Below are 19,964 nucleotides of genomic sequence, written 5' to 3'. Positions count from 1 at the left end.
AAACTGACATGAAGTAAATGTACAAGTCACAACGGCTGTAATTGCCACTTGGATTTTATAGATGTACATCATACATTTTGGATACAAATTCTCATTACTATGCTCAGCAACAAAACACAGGAACAGAGGTTACAAGTAAAGTTGATAAGAAGGTCAGAATAGACAAAATTACTCATAACAAGAAACATATGGCATTGGAACATATGGTTAAATGCCTAATTAATAAATAACTTATTAGAATCATTTATAGAAGCCTGGACAATTAATCTCTGCTCTAATAGGACTAGAGATGAAGCACCTAAAATCAGTAAAGAGATTTCCAGCAGTCAAATATTTGCTGACCTAAATAATTAACCAAGATCAGGGCAAACTGAGGGACTGGAATACAGGGTTTTTAAAGCTGAATTGATACTGGGACTCAGAGAGTGAATGGATGGCTGTGTTTATGTAAAAATAAAGTACACAGACATTAAGTAGAAAAATCATAAACATTATTAGAAAAATCATAAACTTATGTTTCTATAGTTGTAAGTAAAAATACGCCTTAAGTAAAAAACTGTATTGATAAGATGGTGAAGGGTTTATAATGTAGGGCTGTGGTTGTATAGGATAAACTAAGAGTTTAGAAGTTATAACAAGCTGATGTGTGTGTGACAGAAGCCATTGGATAAAAGCATCTGCAGTTCAGGACAAGTAAGTAAAGATCAAAAAAGCAAAATAAAACTTGTAACAACTGTCTATTGGATTAGAAAATTCTATATTGTCTTGTAACAAAGAAATTATCACTACTCTGAGCTATGGCTGACTGCCTGCTCCTCTAAAATCTCACAGCCTCTGAGACTGTTGTTTATCTGAGCAATAAACCATTCATAGCCCAAACATAGCCCCATCCCTTCATTATTAGGGGTGAGAGCTCCTGACAAAGGACCACAAAGGACCCAGTTGGCCACCTCATGGGTGGAACATTGCAGAGTCCCAGCCACTGGAGCTGCTGGAGCCCCTCAGACAGTGGTGACACCATCCTGGAGCACAGAGGTTCCCCTTTTGGGGCTGATCCTGTCCAGCAGGGAGAGCTGGGTGACGTAGTTCACTGGGCTGGTTTCTCTGGACAGAGCCCCGTGCCTGTGGCTGAAGGTCAGGTACTCCTGGTGCTGCCACCTGCACAGCTGCTTCTTCAGCTCAGTTTGAACCTACAAACAAAGAGAAAATTAAGGCTTAATGAACAGTGGATATGCCCAAAAGTCTGCCTGAGTACTTAGCCCAGATAAGCCAGGATTAAGCCTTAACACATTTTTTGAAGAACTTGATCTCTGCCCCTATTCCTTTTGAAAAGAAACATATTTAATTTCAAAAAAATCAGAGGATGGCATGCAGAGGTACATTTGGCCATCAGGGCAGGTCACTTCCAATATTTAGGCCCCTATTCTGCCTTAACTTTCCTTGTTAACCACACAGACAACCCTTGAGTACAATTTCATGGGTGGGTCTCTGGATCTGCCAAGAATCTAATAAATAAGAGGTCATCAAAGGTCATCTACTTCAGAAATGTAATTTGAAAGTTTTGTTTGAGTGCAATCCCACAGTATGTCTTCTGAAAAATCATAATTTCTACCCTGTATTTTTGATATGATTTATTGTCAGGTTATAAGGTTTCAAAGTGGATCTCAGAACAGAAAATGTTGAGAGTGGATTGTGTTCATGGTGAAAGGCTTTTTGGAACCAATTTTGTTTTGCTTGAGGAAAATACAGAAAGCTCTGCTTTCTGTAGGGTGGTCAGAAGTAAAGCAATATGAATGGTCTGGTTTCAGGATCAAATGTTGGTCCTGTTGAAGTAGAAAAAGAGACTAAAGGCTGTGACAGCAATAGAAATTCACTGAAGAATTTGTGAACATTTTCAAAGATAAGAAAACAAAAACTTTGAAGATGGAAGTATTCATTGCATAATTACTGAACATTCATGAAAAGTTGATCTGCTGTGGCATGTTGTGTGCAGATACTGAAAATGGATGAACACTGTGAATTTATAGCTAGTAAGTGGTGAAAGAATATAATTCCAGTTGTATCATTTCCTCCACCAATCTCGTATTCTTAGCAAACTCAAGGCCCTCTAGCACTCCTCAGTTTCATCCTTACTCATAACACCTCCCCTGGCAGCAGCACAGTCCTCACACTGTCACAGACACTCAAAACTGAAGAAACGCACAGAGAGAAAATAATAATTAGTTTTTATGATTGCAAGGAACCACAACAGATGCACTGCCAAGTGGTAATGAGTGGCCAAGCTGCTCCAGGAGCAGTTATCCCTAAGAAATGTGGAAAAAAGCCAAAAGCCAACCCAGCTTCATCCTGGGGCCAGAGATCAGGCTCTGCCTGTCCTGTTTTTAATACCTACTGCATTTCTGTGTCGTGGGGTACAATATGCAAGCTATTACAAGGCTGTTGAAGCAATTAAAAGGCTGCTGGCAAGAAGTCTGTGATACAGAAGGCAGGTTGGAAGTAGAGCTTTCTGTATTCACAGCTAAGTCTTGAAGGCACTCTCTCAGAATGGCCATAATAAATTGTTTTCCTAAGTAACAAACATAGTTTAGGAATTACTCATAGGTAGCTACTCTCAGGTAGAGTTTCTTGCACCTCCTTTTAGCCATTCCTGTGAGGTGCTGGAGTGTCTCCAGAGAAGGGATGGAGGGACTGGAGAGTAAATCCTGTACAGGAGGAGCAGCTGAGGGGCTCAGCCTGGAGAAAAGGAGGCTCAGGGGGGACCTTCTTGGTCTCCACAACTCCCTGAGATGAGGTTGTAGGTGGGAATTGGTCGCTTCTCCCAGGGAACAGGGACAGGAGGAGAGGGAACAGCCTCAGGTTGTTCCAGGGGAGGCTCAGCAGGAATTTCCCCATGGAAAGGGGGCTCAGGCTTAGGCAGGGGCTGCCCAGGGAGGTTTGGAGCGCCCATCCCTGTAGGTGGCACCTGGAGGTGGCACTGAGTGCTCTGGGCTGGGGACAAGGTGGGCATTGGGCACAACTGGGGCCTGGAGGGCTTTTCCAACATTAATAATTCCATGTTCTATGAGAATTGTCCAAGTTTAATCCACTGCAGAGACTGAGGCCCCATTAGTGTGTCATTTTCAACTCATTTATTGACTTTTCTGAGGATGAGATGCAGTTTTACATTTTCTCATCAGTTTTGGTTTGTTCTGCTCTTTTGGGGCAAAGTGCCATCAAATTTAGTGAGGTTTATAAATGATAGGTTTTTACATTCTACTGTAGGGTGTTTAGCCAAACGCTACCAATGTTATAAAAACAGGAAAGAAAATATTTGAATAAAAGTCTTGATTGCATGAGCAGACCTGGGAAAGGGAAAGGAAAAAGAGAAATAGGAAAGGCAAAGGAGAAAGAGGAAAAGGGAAAGGAAGAGGAAAGGGGAAAGGAAGAGGAGAGGAAAAGGAAAAGGAAAAGGAAAAGGAAAAGGAAAAGGAAAAGGAAAAGGAAAAGGAAAAGGAAAAGGAAAAGGAAAAGGAAAAGGAAAAGGAAAAGGAAAAGGAAAAGGAAAAAAAAGGAAAAGGAAAAGGGAAAAAGTAAAGGGAGATGGGGAAAGGAAAGAGAAAAGGGGAAAAGAAAGGGAAGGGGAAAATGAAGAAAGTCACCAGGAGAAAATAAAGCTAGAGAAAGTGAGGAGCTCTACACGTTTTCCATTGAGCTATCATCATGGTAGCTATCAAACATAAATCAGGAGAAAAGTGCCCTGACAGGAAATTCAGCAACCATTTTTTAAAGGGTCATTGCTTCAAAGTTTATTTTGTGTCCTCCTGCCAGAACTGTATGAACACAAATAAAGTCAACAAAGCTACCAAGGGACAAAAAAAGATATGGGGATGTCATGGTTTCAGGAGCAGATCAAGGACAGATCTGTTCTGAAAATAGGAAAAGAAATTAAAAAACGAGAGGGAACTGTGAGTTTTAAAGGTTTTGATAATCCCATGTGCTTGTTACTCACCTCTGCATTTGAGAAGCAATACAGGAGAGCAACAACAAAACCCTAGGACAGGGAGGGTAGGGGAGAGAAAAAACATGGATTTAAAATCTGGAATCAATAACAGACATCAAGTTTCATTCACAGTGCGTGTAAGACAACAAAGAATGCAGATTTCCCAGTTTTCTATTGAAGTTCAGGCCGTGTGACACTATTTATTGAGTTTTCATAATAGAATTAAATTTTTCAGTGGATTTGTGACATTTTATATTTATTATTTATTATAATAAATAATATTTATATATTTATATATTTATATATTATATGCAATAAATTATTTATTTATATACAATAAATATTATTTCTTTATTGTCCAGAGACAAAAAAGGGAAACTTGCTGTTCACTGTATCCTACAAACAAATTCTCCCTCAGATAAGGCAAGCATGGGAGAGGAATCATTTGCAACACATGTCAATGTGGACAAGTTGTGGTGGGGTACAGGGGAAAGGGGATGGGAAAATAAATCAGCTATTCGGTACAAAATGTACCACACAGGCCCTGACCCTCTCAAATCCATGCTCTGAGTAGTGGAACAGCAAAATCAACAATGAGATATTAACGTGGTTCACTGCTCCTGAAGGGTAAGGGCAGAGCAGGTGGTTATGTCTTATTATTCACCACCCCTCTTATTATTATTACATATAAAATCATTTTCAATCAGTTCACCTTAATCCACAAACTGGTCATCACAGTGTTCTGTCATTGTTATTCAATAAGCATAGATATTTTATTTATTTGGTGATTATTCATACAAAGTCTGACCCAGAGATTTCGAATAATAAGGGAGCAAACAACAGAAGAGCTCGTGAAGGAGCGAGATGGGATGTGTGCATTGAATTTGGATGCATTAATAAATCCTGCTCTAATAACCAGCCTGAAGTGGGGTGGTGTCACTCACATATTTATGAAAAATCCTTTTGCCAGGATTTCTTCTCCTGGCAAGTTGAGAAACCTCAGCTTCTCCATGTTTTGCTCCTCTGGAATGTGATTTGGAGAACTGTTTACCCAGCATGTGAATTGTTTTTACTTAATGACCAATCCCAGTCCAGCTGTGTCAGAACTCTGGTCAGTCACAAGATTTTATTGTTCATTCCTTTCTAGCTTTTTGATGTCTCCTCTCTCTTTCTTTAGTATAGTTTTAGTATATAATTTTCTTTTAATATAATATACATCATAAAATAATAAATCAGCCTTCTGAAACATGGAGTCAAGACTCTCATCTCTTCCCTCATCCTGGGGACCCTCAAACACCACCACAGGGTGGTACAGCCCCAACATCTCAGGGCTGCTCAATTTTTGCCCATCTTACCTGAAATGAGCCCAGGCCCAGCTCAATGTAAAGCCGAGCCTCCAGCCCAGTGCTCTCAGGGAAAAATGCAAACACAATGTAGTGCACCCCAAAGAGGGGGATCAACAGCAACGTGGACTTTGCAAGTCTCCTGGGAAAGCAAGAATTAAAGAACAGTGCACTGTTAGAAACAGGGAATGAGCGACAGCAATTGTATGTAGGAATATTTTAAAATTCAGAGAGCAGCTCCAAATGGAGGCAGCAGCGTTCATTTGGATGAAGAAATTTGGAGAAGTTATGGAAAGGTCTTGTGACTGCACTGATGGGATCCCCAATGGTTGTGAGGGGTTTGTAAACAGCCAGGACCAGGCTTAGTCCTGTAACTGCATCTTTCTCTATTTATTTATATCTATTATATTTTATTTGTTTATATCTATTTTATTTTCTTTTTTCTCTATTTAATTGATCCTGTTACTGTGAAGAATTTTATCCTGTTACTGCATCTTTCTCTGTGTGGAAAGGACAAGGAATGAGATGGATTAATCACCTGACATTTGGTGTTTACACTTTCATGCTTTTGAAGTTTTATACTTTATTATTTTACTTTTCTCTTTGTCCCTGACATATGCACGCCACGCTTCTTGCCCTGAAATAAAAACGACATGTGATATTTGGGATGAAAAAGGAAGTTCACATTGGCATTTTTTCTTTTTCTATTAGAAGAGGAGTAGAACACTCTGTTCTCCTATCCATAAAAAATTTCTTGCAGCAGTTAGAACAGGTCAGTCCTAAGACACAGAAATACTCACACAAAGTGGCTTGAATGGCTCCCTCCTCCCTCCTGGGATTTCAGTTTATGGACTAGAATCCTGATCACATTAATGAATATAATAAAGTTAATCTGTAAAGACAAGACAAAATCTGTGAATTTACTGCAAACCAGGACATGCCTTCAGTTGATACAAATAACTAAAAATCCCCACTTTTAGGAGCTGCAGTGCTATAAACCAGCGCTCATCCCTTCTCAGCTCAGATCGATAGCTTTACAAATAATAATTATATTTCCCACCAAAATATCATTGCCCAAAAAATATGGTGAAAGTTATGTTGAATTACTGTAGACCAACACATCTTAATATCATTTTATGTCTGATAATAATGCCTTGTACTTCTGGTCAGAATTTTAAATTTAGATTTTAAATGGTCTAAAAAAGCCGCCCCTGTTCTCGTCATTGTTTATGACAGGGATTATACCAGATACAGACCTAAAAACCAGATTGCTCCCTCCCTAAATTCAGGTGGTAAAAATTTGTGGATAAGGGAGATTTTTTTGTCTTAAGTTACTAACAAAACAACTCATTTTAGAAGCATACTAGATAAAATTACCTACATGCAGAAACTCAAGGGAAAATAAAAAACCTTACTAATACAGTCAGCAAGATGGGGCCTTTGATGATCCATAACACCACTCCATTTTCATCATCATCCCAACATCTGGAACAACAAACAAAATCAGGTTTTTCATCTGTCCCATGGGAGCTTCCCATAACACACAAAAGCACTTCTGCCACAGGAAAGGAAAGTGGTGGACACTAAGTTTATATCGCTGTCTAAATGTCCTTGGTTTCTCTGTGGTCTAATCTAAAGAAAATCCAATCAGCAAAAATCACAGATTGAAGAACCAAAGCTAAGTAAAAAAACACATTTGCATTTTTAAGCTTCTTTCCTGCTCTTCTTACCAAGTCAACTTCTTATTCAACTCTCCTGAGTTCTGAGCAGGGGGGTATAAAATAGAATCTTTTTCAGCTGATGTGCAATGATCTGAAAGCCTTCAGGGTAGCTTACAGCAACAATATTTCTATCTGGGGCTCATGTTAAAAGATACAGATGAAAATAAAATAAAATAATTTAATAGAAACAAAAGAAGAAATTACTGAAGACAATGTTGATTGTTTGGGAAGTTCTCGTTTGAGGAAATTAGGGTTAGTTATTTATGGCTGAATTCATACAGAAACAGCAATTTTCTTGAAATACAATTATTTCAAGGACTGGAAATAGGGAACTTAAATGAAATTTCAATAGTTAATATGATATTCTCAGGTTTTCTTACCCCACATATAGACATAAAAATCACAAGACTTAAATTATTTTCTCACTTATGTACAAACTGTAAAAATTAAAGGTACAATTTTGAATCGTGAAAGTTTTTTTCCCCTTACCTTTTTCTGTAGACATCTTTTTTCCCCCTCAGAAAAACAGAACACTGTAAAAATAGGATTTTTTGTGTTCCTTATCCCAGCTCTGACTTACCCAGTGTTCTGTTGATGGATTCGTGTGAGGACCCAAGCAAACATCACAGCAGTGGGAGCTCCTGAGTAAATCAATAAGAACACAAGAATTGGTTTGAAAATCCTGTCCCATGGAATCCTTATTCCAATAGGTTCATGTCACAGACATATTTTCTGAAAAATCCTTTCCTTATGATTTTTTCTCTTGAGAAGCTGAGAGGCCTCAGAAATGAAATGTAAACATTGATTATCTGCTGCTGTGGAATACAACAGGTGCATCTGGGATTGGTCCATGTCAATTGTTTCTACCTGATGACCAATCACAGCCCAGCTGTGTCGGGACTCTGGTCAGTCACAAAATTTTATTATCATTCTTTTCCTTTCTTTGCTAGCCTTCTGATGAAACCCTTTCTTCTATTCTTTTAGTATAGTTTTAGTATATAATTTTCTTTTAATATAATATATATCATAAAATAATAAATCGGCCTTCTGAAACATGGAGTCAAGATTTCTCTTCCCTCATCCTGGGACCCCTGCAAACACCACCACAGGTTCACAGTGCAGCAGGTTGGATTAAAGGTCAATTTATGGGCCAGACAATTTTCAATAACTTCATGGAAGAATTTAATTTGCAGTTCAGGGAAAGGGAAAAAAAAAGAAAGGAATAAAAGGGCAGGAAAATGAAATCATAACAAAGGAGAAGAGGGGATGTTGTGTAACTTTCTTTTCAGAAATAAATGTAAAGAATTACTTGGAGGTTGGGATAGAAATTACAAGCACTTACGAAGCTGGAGTAAGCATTTATTTAGCTGGGGTTCTTTTATCTTGTGGATTGTGGCCAACAAACACCCTTTGTACAGCAGCTGGAAGAGTTCATAATTTTTTCCTAAAGATTCTAATCACCCCAGACCTATCAGTTGATAAGAATTCCATGAAAACTTAACTGAATCCATGATTTCTAGCCTTGCTTTATCACTGATTACCCTTCTGTCCTACATTTTTGACTGGGGTTTTTTAAGGCCTATAAAGCAGAAATTGCTTTTTCTCTCCTCCTGTGGAATTGAATTTTCATAGACCAAGTGACTTTCAAAGCTGCCACAAAAGGGACTCTAGTGTGAAACAGGTGACATTTTCACTGATTATTCTATAGAAATATAGGGAATTTCTTTCTAAGTATCATTTGAGGCATGTGGGAAGGGCTCAGAATTTGTCCTTCCAAACTTTTGCCCTTTGCTCAACTCTTTTAAGCTGGGACCTTGTTAAATTCAAGCTGGCTTTTTAATTAATGAAAATAAACATTTCCCTCCACATCGCCTGAGATGAGAGTTATCCCTGAGGTTTCTCCCACCTTCCACTGATTGCAGAAGGAGATGAGGATTACCACATTATTAATTGAGTTGTTTGCTTTCTTATCTCAAGTTGGCCAGGATTAATCAAGGGCTGAGAGTCTACTTTCAGACAACCCTATTTGGAATAGCTCCAAAAAAAATTTAATTACATTAAATAAAGTCTAAAAATCTAAAGGTGAAGGATAAATTGATATTTATTCAGGATAATTTGGATTTCACTTCTAAGTCAAAAAACTGTCATTGTAACTACTCAGTTTGGGTGCCTGCATTTTAGACCAGCCAAGGTGAGTCATGGGAATATCTGAGAGTCACAATCAACAATTCTGAGCAGTGAAAAAAATCCTATTTATTTCACATTCCTATTCTGAGTACCAGAGATAACTTCAATTGCTGTATCATCTCAAAAGATTCCTTTAAGTCAAGAGATCTCTGAAATTATAAGAAAAACAGAGTTGTTTGATTCCTAAGCCTGGACTCACAGGATTTAAGATTAATCTGTCAAATTCTGCTTGCTAAAAACAAAAGGCAACTTAGTCACCCAAACTTCTTTAGTCAGTGGAAGAATTCGAGATATTTCTAGGATTTTATCCAGCCATATCACTCATCCTCTTGAGGACTGGATTATTCACCACCATGGTGCAAATAACTGAAAAGGGAATACAATGATGTGACTTTGGAAGGGAATAACTGAGATGTAAAAGGGAATACAATGACGTGACTTTAATGTAACAGCACTGGATGAAAGGGCAACTTCCCTCTGTGAAGTGTCACCTTTGACAGGCTCATTTCACCTGAAAACACAGATTTTATCCAGTTCTGCAAGCAACCAGAAACACTGAGGAGAGGAAAGGGAGTACTAACCCCAGCCAGTAAATATGAACCACCACACAAACTTCTTGTTGGAAACAAAGGTGAGCAGCAGCAGGGTTTGCAGGTAGATCCCTTCGATGAGAAGCCAGAAGAAATTGGCTAAAATACTGAACTGGAAGAAGGCCACAGCAGCCTTACAAGCAACCTGGAAGTGGAGAGGGAAAAAAACTTTTAGGTCTACTCTTGTTATGGCTGGTTTCTATAGAAACACAGGCAAAATTCAAAGTTGCCACACAAGAATGAAGAAACAACAAAATTTCTCTATGTTTAGGACTTCATAATTTAAATTAACTTTATTTTAGATTTTTGAAAGGGAAATATTGTGAGTTTTTATCTCACAGATTAAATTCTTTACTGGTAGAAATTGTTAGAGCTTGATTAGAGTCAACAGACCTAAATGTCAAAGCTGAGTGCAGCCTTAGCTCTTGGTCTTTGGGTTTGTATAAAATTGTTTGCTTAAAGATTTCAGCTTTAGCAATAGGAGAAATAGGATGAAAATATCTCCCTGTTGCCTTCAGGTGAAGAATTAAATGTTCAGCCAAGGGTGAGAGAGAGGGGAGGTTCAGTACCGTGGACATGAGGCAGTGGTCCATAGTTTCATCTGCAAACAAAACAGCATCCTTGGTGAAAACAGCAACTGCTCTCAAGATAAAGGAGACAAACAGGTGCATGTGGATGTAATTCCGTGTGCAGTGGAATTTTCTGGCATGGAAAGAGAAAATAAAAATTGTTTTTTGATAGACGTTTCTCAGGGTCTCATCAAAAGTCAAACAGAGCACATGAGACTGCAGGAATCTTGCCAAGCAATAAATGATCTGTCACTATTTGAGAGGCAGACAGAGAGACACGAGGGAGCAGAGATGCTGTTACCTTCTTCAGCTAATAAAAATTCCAGGTTAATTGTCCTTGGATCACCACACATTTAAAGGAGATACCAGAAGCAGAGAGTAACTGTGGGAGTGTTAGGCTGGGTATAATAATACCTCTTAATTATTTTAAATAACATTTTTGTTAAACAAGCTTGAATCAGGCTTTTCAGCCCCTTTTGGGTCAACGAAAGGATTGAATTGGTGTCAGGCACATAGTATGGGATGGCTGCAGAGCATAAAACTGAATAAAATTTGCCCTAAACTGCATTAACCTGATGAGAAGCAGCTGAGGGAGTTGGGAAAGGGGCTCAGCCTGGAGAAAAGGAGGCTCAGGAGGGACCCTGTGGCTCTGCACAGCTCCTGACAGGAGGGGACAGCCAGAACGAGCTGGGCTCTTCCCCCAGGTAACAAGGACAGGACAAGAGGAGAAGGTCCCAGGTTGTGGCAGTCACCCAAATTGACATTGGATATTAGGGAGAATGTCTTTGTGGAAAGGGTTGTCAATACTGATGCAGGCTGCCCAGGGAAGGGGTTGTGATGCCTTAAGTTTTAGCTTTCATATTTTCCAGATTCTGTACTGCACTGGTGTATAACTCTGAACTTCATATAGAGTTTAGCAAGTTCTCCTCACAGTTCAGTCACACAAAACACTCCTTTTCCAGCCCCAGAACCAAGGACACCATTGCAGCTTCAGGCACAAAAAGTACAAACGGCAAATTGAGGAGAGCAAACTGGGAGGGTGGGACTGCATAACCTGGAGCTGTAATTGGGCAATTAACCCCAATATGGAAATGGACCAAAACTTATAAAAGTTGAAAACTCATGACCCAGGTTCCATCTTGGTTCCAGCCTTGGCCAGGTTCTTGTACTGCCCAAGGTGTATCCATTGAGGCTTTTAATAAATCCCTACTTTATTCCTTTAACTCTGTCCAGCCTCTGTTCCAGATCAGCCTCTTTAGGCATCAGTTGAGTCCCCAGCTCTGTGGGAATTTAAAACACAGGTAGCTGTGGTGCTTGGGGTCCTGGGTTAGTGATGGACTCAGCAGTGCTGGTTAATGGCTGGACTTGATCTTAAATGTCTTTTCCAGCCCAATATTCCTCTGATTCCCTTTCCCTAGACTGCCCTGTGCACATTTTGCCTTGAGCTGAAGGAATCTTCTTCAAGGTTTGGGCACATCAGCCTCGTGCTCCTGGGTCCCTCTGTAAGGGCCACTGTCGCAGACATCTTTTCATTAAAAACCCTTCTTCAGGATTTTTCCTTCTGAGAAGATGACAGGCCTCAGGAACAAAATGTAAACAATGATTATCTGCCGCTGTGGAATGCAACATCTGGGATTGACCCATCTTGGATGTTTATAATTAATGGCCAATCCCAGCCCAGTTAGCTTGGACTCTCTGTCCGAGACACAAACCTTTGTTATACATTCCTTTCTATTCTATTCATAGCTAGCCTTCTGAGATGAAACCTTTCCTTCTATTCTTTTTAGTACAGTTTTAATGTAATATAGATCATAAAATAATAAATCAAGCCTTCTGAACATGGAGTCAACATTCTTGTCTCTTCCCTCACCTGAAAACCCCAGTGAACACCAGCACAGGCCACAACCTTTGAGATTGCCAACCCACTCCAGTCAGGGACATTCTCTGTGCTCTGCCTCAGCCAAACCCCAGATCCACTTCCTAATAACCAACATCATCAAATGAGGCATTGAAATTTAATTAAATCTCTTTTTTATAGCTCTCAGTTATGGAAGCAATGGCCTTTCACAGAGGGAATGGACAATATAGGAAACTCTGTTTACAGGGCATGAGATAATGTTTCTGCAGAGTCTGTCCTGCCATGCACTGTAGGAATGATCAAAAAAATGTTAAAATTGATCTAAAATTAGAGCATTTCCACTGTAGGGTGTCATTAAGGAGATTAACAGAGACTGCCCAGCTTGCTTGTTTTAACATTTAAAAAATTGCAGCACGAGTAGAGAAGGACCCACCACCATCAAAGGAGTTATTTCTTAGAATGATTAGAAAACAACCATTAAAAAATCCCACAAAACAAAAGCACACAGGATCTGAGAGAAATTGTTTTAAGGCCTGCTGAGAAAAAGCCCATTTATATTTACCTGAAGGCAGCAAAGACAATTAGAGCTGTAATGAGCGACGTCACGGATGCTGCATAGCCAGCGGTGTAGACGCACCAAAATGCAGAATAATAGGATTTCTGTGGGGGAAAAAAGACACAGCCCAATGCAGGTGGTGGTGCTGGATGCATCCTGGGGTGCTCATTCCACTGGCACACATTTCCCTCACTCAGTCCCACAGTCTCTGTTTTTCATGCTCAGAATCTGTTTCAGGATTTTCCACCACTAATAAAAGTTTTCCTTTGAGTCTACTTAACCCTACACAGGAGAGAAGTTTCACACTCCACAGGTTCATCTGACCCCTCTGAGCATTTTCTACAGGAAAATATTAACTGTGATATGTAAATACCTTTTCCCACGTCAGTACATAAAATCTCTGGAGCTCTGAAACGTTCTGGTGGGAGATTTGTGAAGCAGTTACTCTAGACCTGGGCCAAATTCAATAAGTATTGATTTTCATAAACAGCTATAGCTGAAAGAGAAATAAAACTCTCAATTTTCTGGTGAGGAAGCTGGAACATTGATAAAGAGTTACATCAGGTTGTGAAGGTAATTAAAAGCCAAGGAAATCACCTCACAGTCCTTAATTCTCTGGACAATTCTTCCTCGTTGTGTATTGTAAATTTTTTTTATAATTCCCTTGTTTTCAATTAAGACCAATATCCTAAAAAATCCTAATCCTATGTTCTAAAAAAAAATAAGGCTTGTTTACTTGGCTTTAGCTATGCAAATTTTATTCTGATTCATTACAAGATCACCTAATTATTTAAAATCCCAAGACACTAAATTCTCTGAACCCAGGCCAATTTCCTCCTTATAAACCCAGTGGAGACTTTGTTCTCTAACTGATCCCAAATCTGTTTATACAAAAGGCTGCAATTCTAGGTTGAGACAACAAATTAAAAATTTTAAATAGATCCATAAAGAGATCTTGTGACCCTGACATGATATGAATCATCCTGGTGTTTCTGCAATAGTCCTGATCTTTTATACAGCTCTTTCAAAACACAGATGAACATTAGAAAAGAGGTTATTTAATTTAATAATAAAGTGTTTCAATTATTTTATCTGGTTTTGTAGGATGGATTAAGAAACAACATTTAGTACAAAAGACATCATAAGTGCTCACTGCACATACAAAATACAGAGCAAGTGGTTCTATTAGGACACAATTGAGATTTTTACTCACTTCCCTATGTGTGCAGTGCAGCAGAGATTGCTGATTTTATCTTCCTTTTGTAGTCAAACATTGCGGATTTGACTGGAATAATAAACTAAACACAGCCAGAGAACAGACAGCAGCCCTGTGCAGAAATCTGCTATCACTGTGAAATATAAATATAGCTCCTTGCTTGATTTTAGGCTAGACCAGCCAGAAATTATGCCTGGTTTAGCATAATCCAGGGACTGCTTGAAGAAGACACCTGGAGAGTGAGTTTGGCCCTGGGGGAGAACTCCATGGGGGCTGGAGATGTGTGCTCCAGAATACACCTCCTTTTATGAATTTACATCCCTCTGAACTGTTCAGATTATTTTCAGCATCTTTCTATAAGGCTTTTATTTAAATTTTCTAAGCATTTATTTAAGGTTTAAAACATTTCTCTTTCCCCAAAGTGCAAAGCACAAATATTCTTATTTATAGAAGGCCATTGAGCTCCAGATATGAACTCCAGCAGGATGAGGAGGAATGTGGAAATTTAAATCATATCAAGATGTGGATGTGAAAGAAATTCTGAAGCTTAATTGAGCATGAATGATGATTTTCAGAGAGGAAAAATATTCCCTTCCTGCTCCACTGAATACCTGAGATAAAGTGGGGAAATAATCAGTGGCATCCAAGAGTTCCCTCCTAAGGGTATGTGTTGACCACCAGGCTATAAAGTTAAGAAATATTTTTTCTATGACTCAAAGAAAATCTGGAAAAAAAAATACAAATAGGAGGGATACAAAGGAATTTTCCCTGAAAAAAAAAAAAAAAAAAAACAAAAAAAAAAAAAAAAAAAACCAAAAAAAACCTGAGGACCTGAGGACAGGTGGGTAGGGTTCCCCTGGGAGATGTGTGCATGATGAGGATTTACATCACCTCTGTCAGGGAACCAAATCTTAGTTTGGACAGTGAACTAAGCTTGAGTTTAACCAAGAGGAGAGTTTTGGATGAAGAGGAAAGTGCTGACTGCTGCTCACTTGCTTTATATTAAACCTAATTTTTTAAACAAATTCCTAAGTATACCTAAATTTTTTGGGTTTAGCACTGAAAATGGGTAATTTTCAGTTACTCAGGAGATGTTCAGCAGCAGGAAATGAAACTCTCACCTGATCCTCAGGTCCTTTACTGGAACCTTCATCAAAGCCACAGGCAATGGTGTAGGGTGGGAATGGCTCTGACCAATATTCCTCCTGTGTGCAGTTCCTCTGAAGGAAACCTGCCATGGGAAAACACGGCAGAAAATTAATTTTGGGTGCTGGTGCTGCTGTTCTTTAAGTTTGGATAAGTAGCAACAAATTCTTATCACCCCTTTGGTTCCTAAGTTAGGGACTTACAGGTTGAGTCATGTTCAGAGAGATTAGCTGTAAGAATGACAATATTCTCTATATCTATCCTTTAAAAAAATTAAGGGACATGTTCCCAGTCATTTCAAGATGCAGTGGGACTTGTGCATTTCATATGGGAAATCGACTCTGCATATTCATTCCTTCCACAGAGGAAATCAAATTATATATTCACGACATATTTTGGGATTTTGGGAAAAGCCCTGAGCCATCTTTTCCAGGCTGGAAGCTCCATAAAAGTTTTAATCTTGGTCCTGCTCTGACAGCAAGATTGTACTGGCTGACCTTAGGATGTTCTTTGTAATATTAATTAATGTACAGTTTTATAAATCAGTGATTCTAGGACATATCCCTTTATAAATTTAGCAGCATGGCGCACTTTTCCACTGTATTTACATCACCAAAGGGATTAAATAATTCAGTAGAGCAAAACACAAAACACAAGAGTGTCAATATTGACCCCAAGCCAAGATGTGTATCTGGATAATTATTGAATGTTGACTGACATAAGAGCATTGTAAATCAGGAAAATATGAGGGAATCATCAACCACTAGAATTCATTTAAAATAAAATTTAAAAACAAATAGGGAGAAGAAGAATAGGGAAAAAAAATCTTGCCGTGTGTACTGGTGAATTCTTCAAAAAATCGTGGGCAGGGAATTTTAACCACTTCCCCAAAAGTGGCTCTGGGCCAGCAGGTTAAACCATCCCAATCTCGGGCGCATCCTGTAAAAAAAGAAAGTGCCTCTAAATAAAGAAAATCACAAAGAACATAACATATTTGACCTTCCATAATGAGACCGTCTGTGGCTCTCCCACTCATTCACATGCAAGAAGAGCCACAGCAGGACGTGCAGCTCTGCAAATGAAGGAGGGGAGTGTTTTCCTGCTCTCCTTGGATGCATCCTTGCTCACACTTGGTATTCCAGCTGGACCTTCCCCCTCCATACCTCATGAGAGATATGTACCTGAAATTCAAGCAGACACAATCCCAAAGTCAAATCAATTGGAGCTCTTTTCTGTTGTCAAAACAAAAGCCACCGAAATAAAAGTATTGAATAATGATTAGCACTTGAGATTTCTCATTACTCCTTTCCCATTCCTTGAAATTCCTCATTACAGAGTCTAACTGAAATTAAAACTCATCATTAACCTCTTTATTTCATGTTTAAACATCTACCAATTCCACCTGGCTTAAAGGAAATAAGGGCTGAAGTCCCAGTCTTAGGCAATCAATGGCATTTTTGTGATGGATTTCCAAAGGGATTAAATTCATCCCAAACTAGAACATCTCAGCATTATAATAAATGACCCTCACTGGGAGTGGGTTTGAACGTGGAATTCATGAGGTTCCCTAAAGCAGAGCCTGCTGGCTGATGACACAGGGTGTGCTACTGGCTCTGAGCTCCCTAAAAAGGATTTTCAGGAGTTCCAGTGAATCACAGCTTTGTCACAGCTGCATCACACCGAGACCTCAAGCTGTCGGCAAGCGGGCGTGGGGGCAGCACAGAAAAACTGCCAGCATGTAAATGTGCCTGAAACAACGAAAAAAACCATCAGGCTCCAACCAGAACGAATCTCTAGGCAGTCATAAGGGGGGATATAAAGCAGGGTTTACATAAAGTTGGGTTGGGAGATGTAATTTCCTTCCATGATTCTTCTCTGCGACGGATGACGAGGCAAATCTGAAGTTGTCAAGTTGAAATGTGGAAGCAATTCTTGCCTGTGGCTGAGCAAAGTTCCTGACTGACTTTCAAAAGGATAGTCCTGAGAATCTCCCACAGCATTATCCTCACATCACCCTCAGGAGGATGAAATTCCTGGTATACATAATTTGCCAGGGCAAACAGAGGCCCTCATTCATTAGCTGTAACTTTAATTGCCTCAAATAAGTCAGCTAATTTCAGTTATGTTCTTTTTGTGAACAACAGAAAGAGACAGAACCTTCCAGAGCTGATTCATCCCAAATACTGGTGCCTTCTTCCCGAGGACAGGATGAATCACACTCTGCAGATACCTGGCTCTCACTGCTGATTACAGCCTAAACCCAGCTGCTAATTGTCAAATTAATGAAGCCAGGTAATATCAGCCCCACTTAGACATGCAGTGGCCCCCACACTTAGCAGCTGAAGTGTTTTTTTCTTAGAAAATCTTGGCAGATTTGAGGGGCTGGGTTTAAAACCCTATTTTATTTGGCAATGTGGAGTTAAAAATTCTATTTGTGCGACCTTGTGTAGGAACAGAACCTGCATGTCTTAAATCTTAGAGATGATTTATTGCCAGTGACTTCTACAGTTTATATCAAAGAAACTGCTGAGTGCAGGGACGGAGAGGGAATTTTTCATCCAAGGTTTTCAAGAGCCTGGCGGTGTCCAAATCACCCAAGTCTCCACAAAGAAAACCACAGTAGGAGTTGACACCACAGATATTTAAGTCTTGTTCAGTAATCCAGGAATTTTTAGACAGTGAAGGAAAGAAAAAAAAAGTGGAGTTAGGACTTGATTCATTTGATCTTTTTTACACATCTCCAAAATTACAGCTCCAAAATTAGAGGAATTTCACCTTGGGTTCTGCTGGTGGCATTCATTGGACACTTCTCTGTACAAGAATAATGTGGAACTACTTTACATTAAAATCTTTGCCACACAGACTGATTCCAGCAAAGATTCTCTGTGACTGCTGAGGTTTGACTCTACAAACTGTGATCGCTCTGTTTGTCTCAAAGTTCCTGAAACTGAAACTCAAAAAAATGGCCTTTTATCTATTTTAGTGCAGCTTTATCCTCCAGATAAAATACTTGGGATAAATTAAATTAATTTAAACTTAACTGATGTTCACAGTTTTTGGACTTTCACATATTTACCAACAGGCCAATTTTTTTTTTTTGCTAATTTTCCCCAGCTCTAATATTAAATACCAAACTATGTTGAGAAAGGCTGTAAATATCAGAACAGACTTTTCATTAGTCTTTACTTATCTGGAGAATAAAAGTTTGAAAGGGGAGCTTTGAGAAGCTCAGAGAGGACAAGGTGGAAGATTTTTAAAATGTTGAACTGAACTTTAAGAGATTTTTATTTCTTTTGTTACAAACAGGATTCTAAACCCATGTCATTATTTTTATGTTGAAGAGGAAGATGCTGGAATGACATCCTGTAATTGGGGTAAGAAATAATTTTTGAAAATGCCTAATTTATACCAGAATTTTTTGTGGTGGATTACTGTGTGTTCTAAGTGCAAAAGGTCCAAGAGGCATTTTGGACTTTATTAAAGTGTGTGTGAGAAATAGCGCTAAAATAAAATAAGAAACTAGAAAAGGAACACGAAGCATGCGAATAATTGGAAATTCTGCAGAATAATATGAAAGACAAAGGAAATATTGTGGGGTTAGACCCTGATTTTCACCAGGGTGCTAAAAGCAGACTTCCAAGTTGTTCCAATAATTCTGTCCTAACCAAATGCCTGAAGTATCTTTGTCTCATAATTCTTCTGTAAGGAACAGACATCTAAAAATTCATGGAAGTGAAAAATCTCACTGAGGTGGATTCAAATTTTTCTAAGCAAAGCTGACCAGAATAAAATATGGCTGAATTTTTGAAAGAATCTGAACATTCTGAAATTCCATGTTGAGTTATTTCTGAGCATGTTTCCAAAGCTCCAGGAGGGAAATACCTTACACAGCATTCTAAATATATTTTACAGGCTTTGTTTTGTGTTCATTTTAGTTTTAAAAATTTGTATCATGTGACAGACTTCTAAACACCACCACAATTAATCTTTACAAGCAAATAAATAATGTTTAAAATTGTAAAAATGTAATATTTTTAAGAACTTGGAATTTTCTTTAACTTCCCCCCCCCCAAGAATATTTTCACCAAATTGGAATGATTCCCAATGTAATACAATTTCAGTAGGGTCTTCAGTACCTTCTGGGGGAGTTTCTTTGGGGTTTTGGATGTAAATAAAAAACACTTCAGTAAAGTGAGACATTCCAAGCCAGGGGGTGCCCGTCAGGACCTTTACCTTTAAGATCAGGTGAGGCAGATTCGTTGTGTTCCGAGCACAGAGCCTCCTCTTTGACCACTTGCTGGAATATTTTGCATTCTGGGTGGATTCCAGTAACCTTAGCAAGAGAAAGACAAAAAAAGAAAAAAAAAAAAAAAAAAAAAAAAAAAAAAGGCAAAAAACCAACCAAATAAAAACAAAGAAAACCACAAAAAAAACCCCCAAAAAACGAAAAACAAAAAGAGACAAAACCCCCCACAAATACAAAAAAAAAAAAAACCCACAAAAAAAACCAACCAACCAAAAACAAAATGAAAAAAAATACACAATAAAAAAAAAGGAAGAACTTCTGTGATTATCAGAATGAGAAATGCCAGTTTGTACCTCATGGTTTCTGTCTTGAGGTCTATGAATGTGAAAACTCCAGCTGAAGTTGGGTTTCTTTTTTTTACAAATAGAACACATACAGGATATTTTTATCCCCCTTCCTTTGCAGTTATGTTTTCCACAAAACTTAAATGTTCACCATTTTTGGATATTCATATATTTCACCAACTGGCCAAAACTGGATGAGTCCACCAGCT

General features: G+C 38.7%; 1 protein-coding gene across 1 annotated transcript in view; it reads right to left on the bottom strand.

The window, feature by feature from the left end:
• Positions 1-1,001: 1,001 nt before the first annotated feature.
• Positions 1,002-19,964, bottom strand: part of LOC132081838 (vasoactive intestinal polypeptide receptor 1-like) — a 29,869-nt gene continuing 10,906 nt past the window's right edge. The window contains exons 2-13 of the mRNA XM_059485771.1: positions 19,399-19,479; positions 15,997-16,104; positions 15,141-15,250; positions 12,810-12,907; positions 10,390-10,522; positions 9,812-9,965; positions 7,624-7,684; positions 6,738-6,807; positions 6,123-6,214; positions 5,335-5,464; positions 3,989-4,030; positions 1,002-1,190 (exon numbers count right to left, since the gene is read on the bottom strand). Coding sequence (XP_059341754.1) covers positions 1,002-1,190; positions 3,989-4,030; positions 5,335-5,464; positions 6,123-6,214; positions 6,738-6,807; positions 7,624-7,684; positions 9,812-9,965; positions 10,390-10,522; positions 12,810-12,907; positions 15,141-15,250; positions 15,997-16,104; positions 19,399-19,479 — 1,268 coding nt within the window. The remainder of the gene's footprint in view (positions 1,191-3,988; positions 4,031-5,334; positions 5,465-6,122; positions 6,215-6,737; positions 6,808-7,623; positions 7,685-9,811; positions 9,966-10,389; positions 10,523-12,809; positions 12,908-15,140; positions 15,251-15,996; positions 16,105-19,398; positions 19,480-19,964) is intronic.

This window comes from Ammospiza nelsoni, chromosome 1, assembly GCF_027579445.1.
Source record: "Ammospiza nelsoni isolate bAmmNel1 chromosome 1, bAmmNel1.pri, whole genome shotgun sequence".
In the NCBI taxonomy this organism is placed as follows: domain Eukaryota; kingdom Metazoa; phylum Chordata; class Aves; order Passeriformes; family Passerellidae; genus Ammospiza; species Ammospiza nelsoni.
Note: the sequence above shows the minus strand (reverse complement) of the source record. Positions and strands in the feature narration are given on the sequence as shown.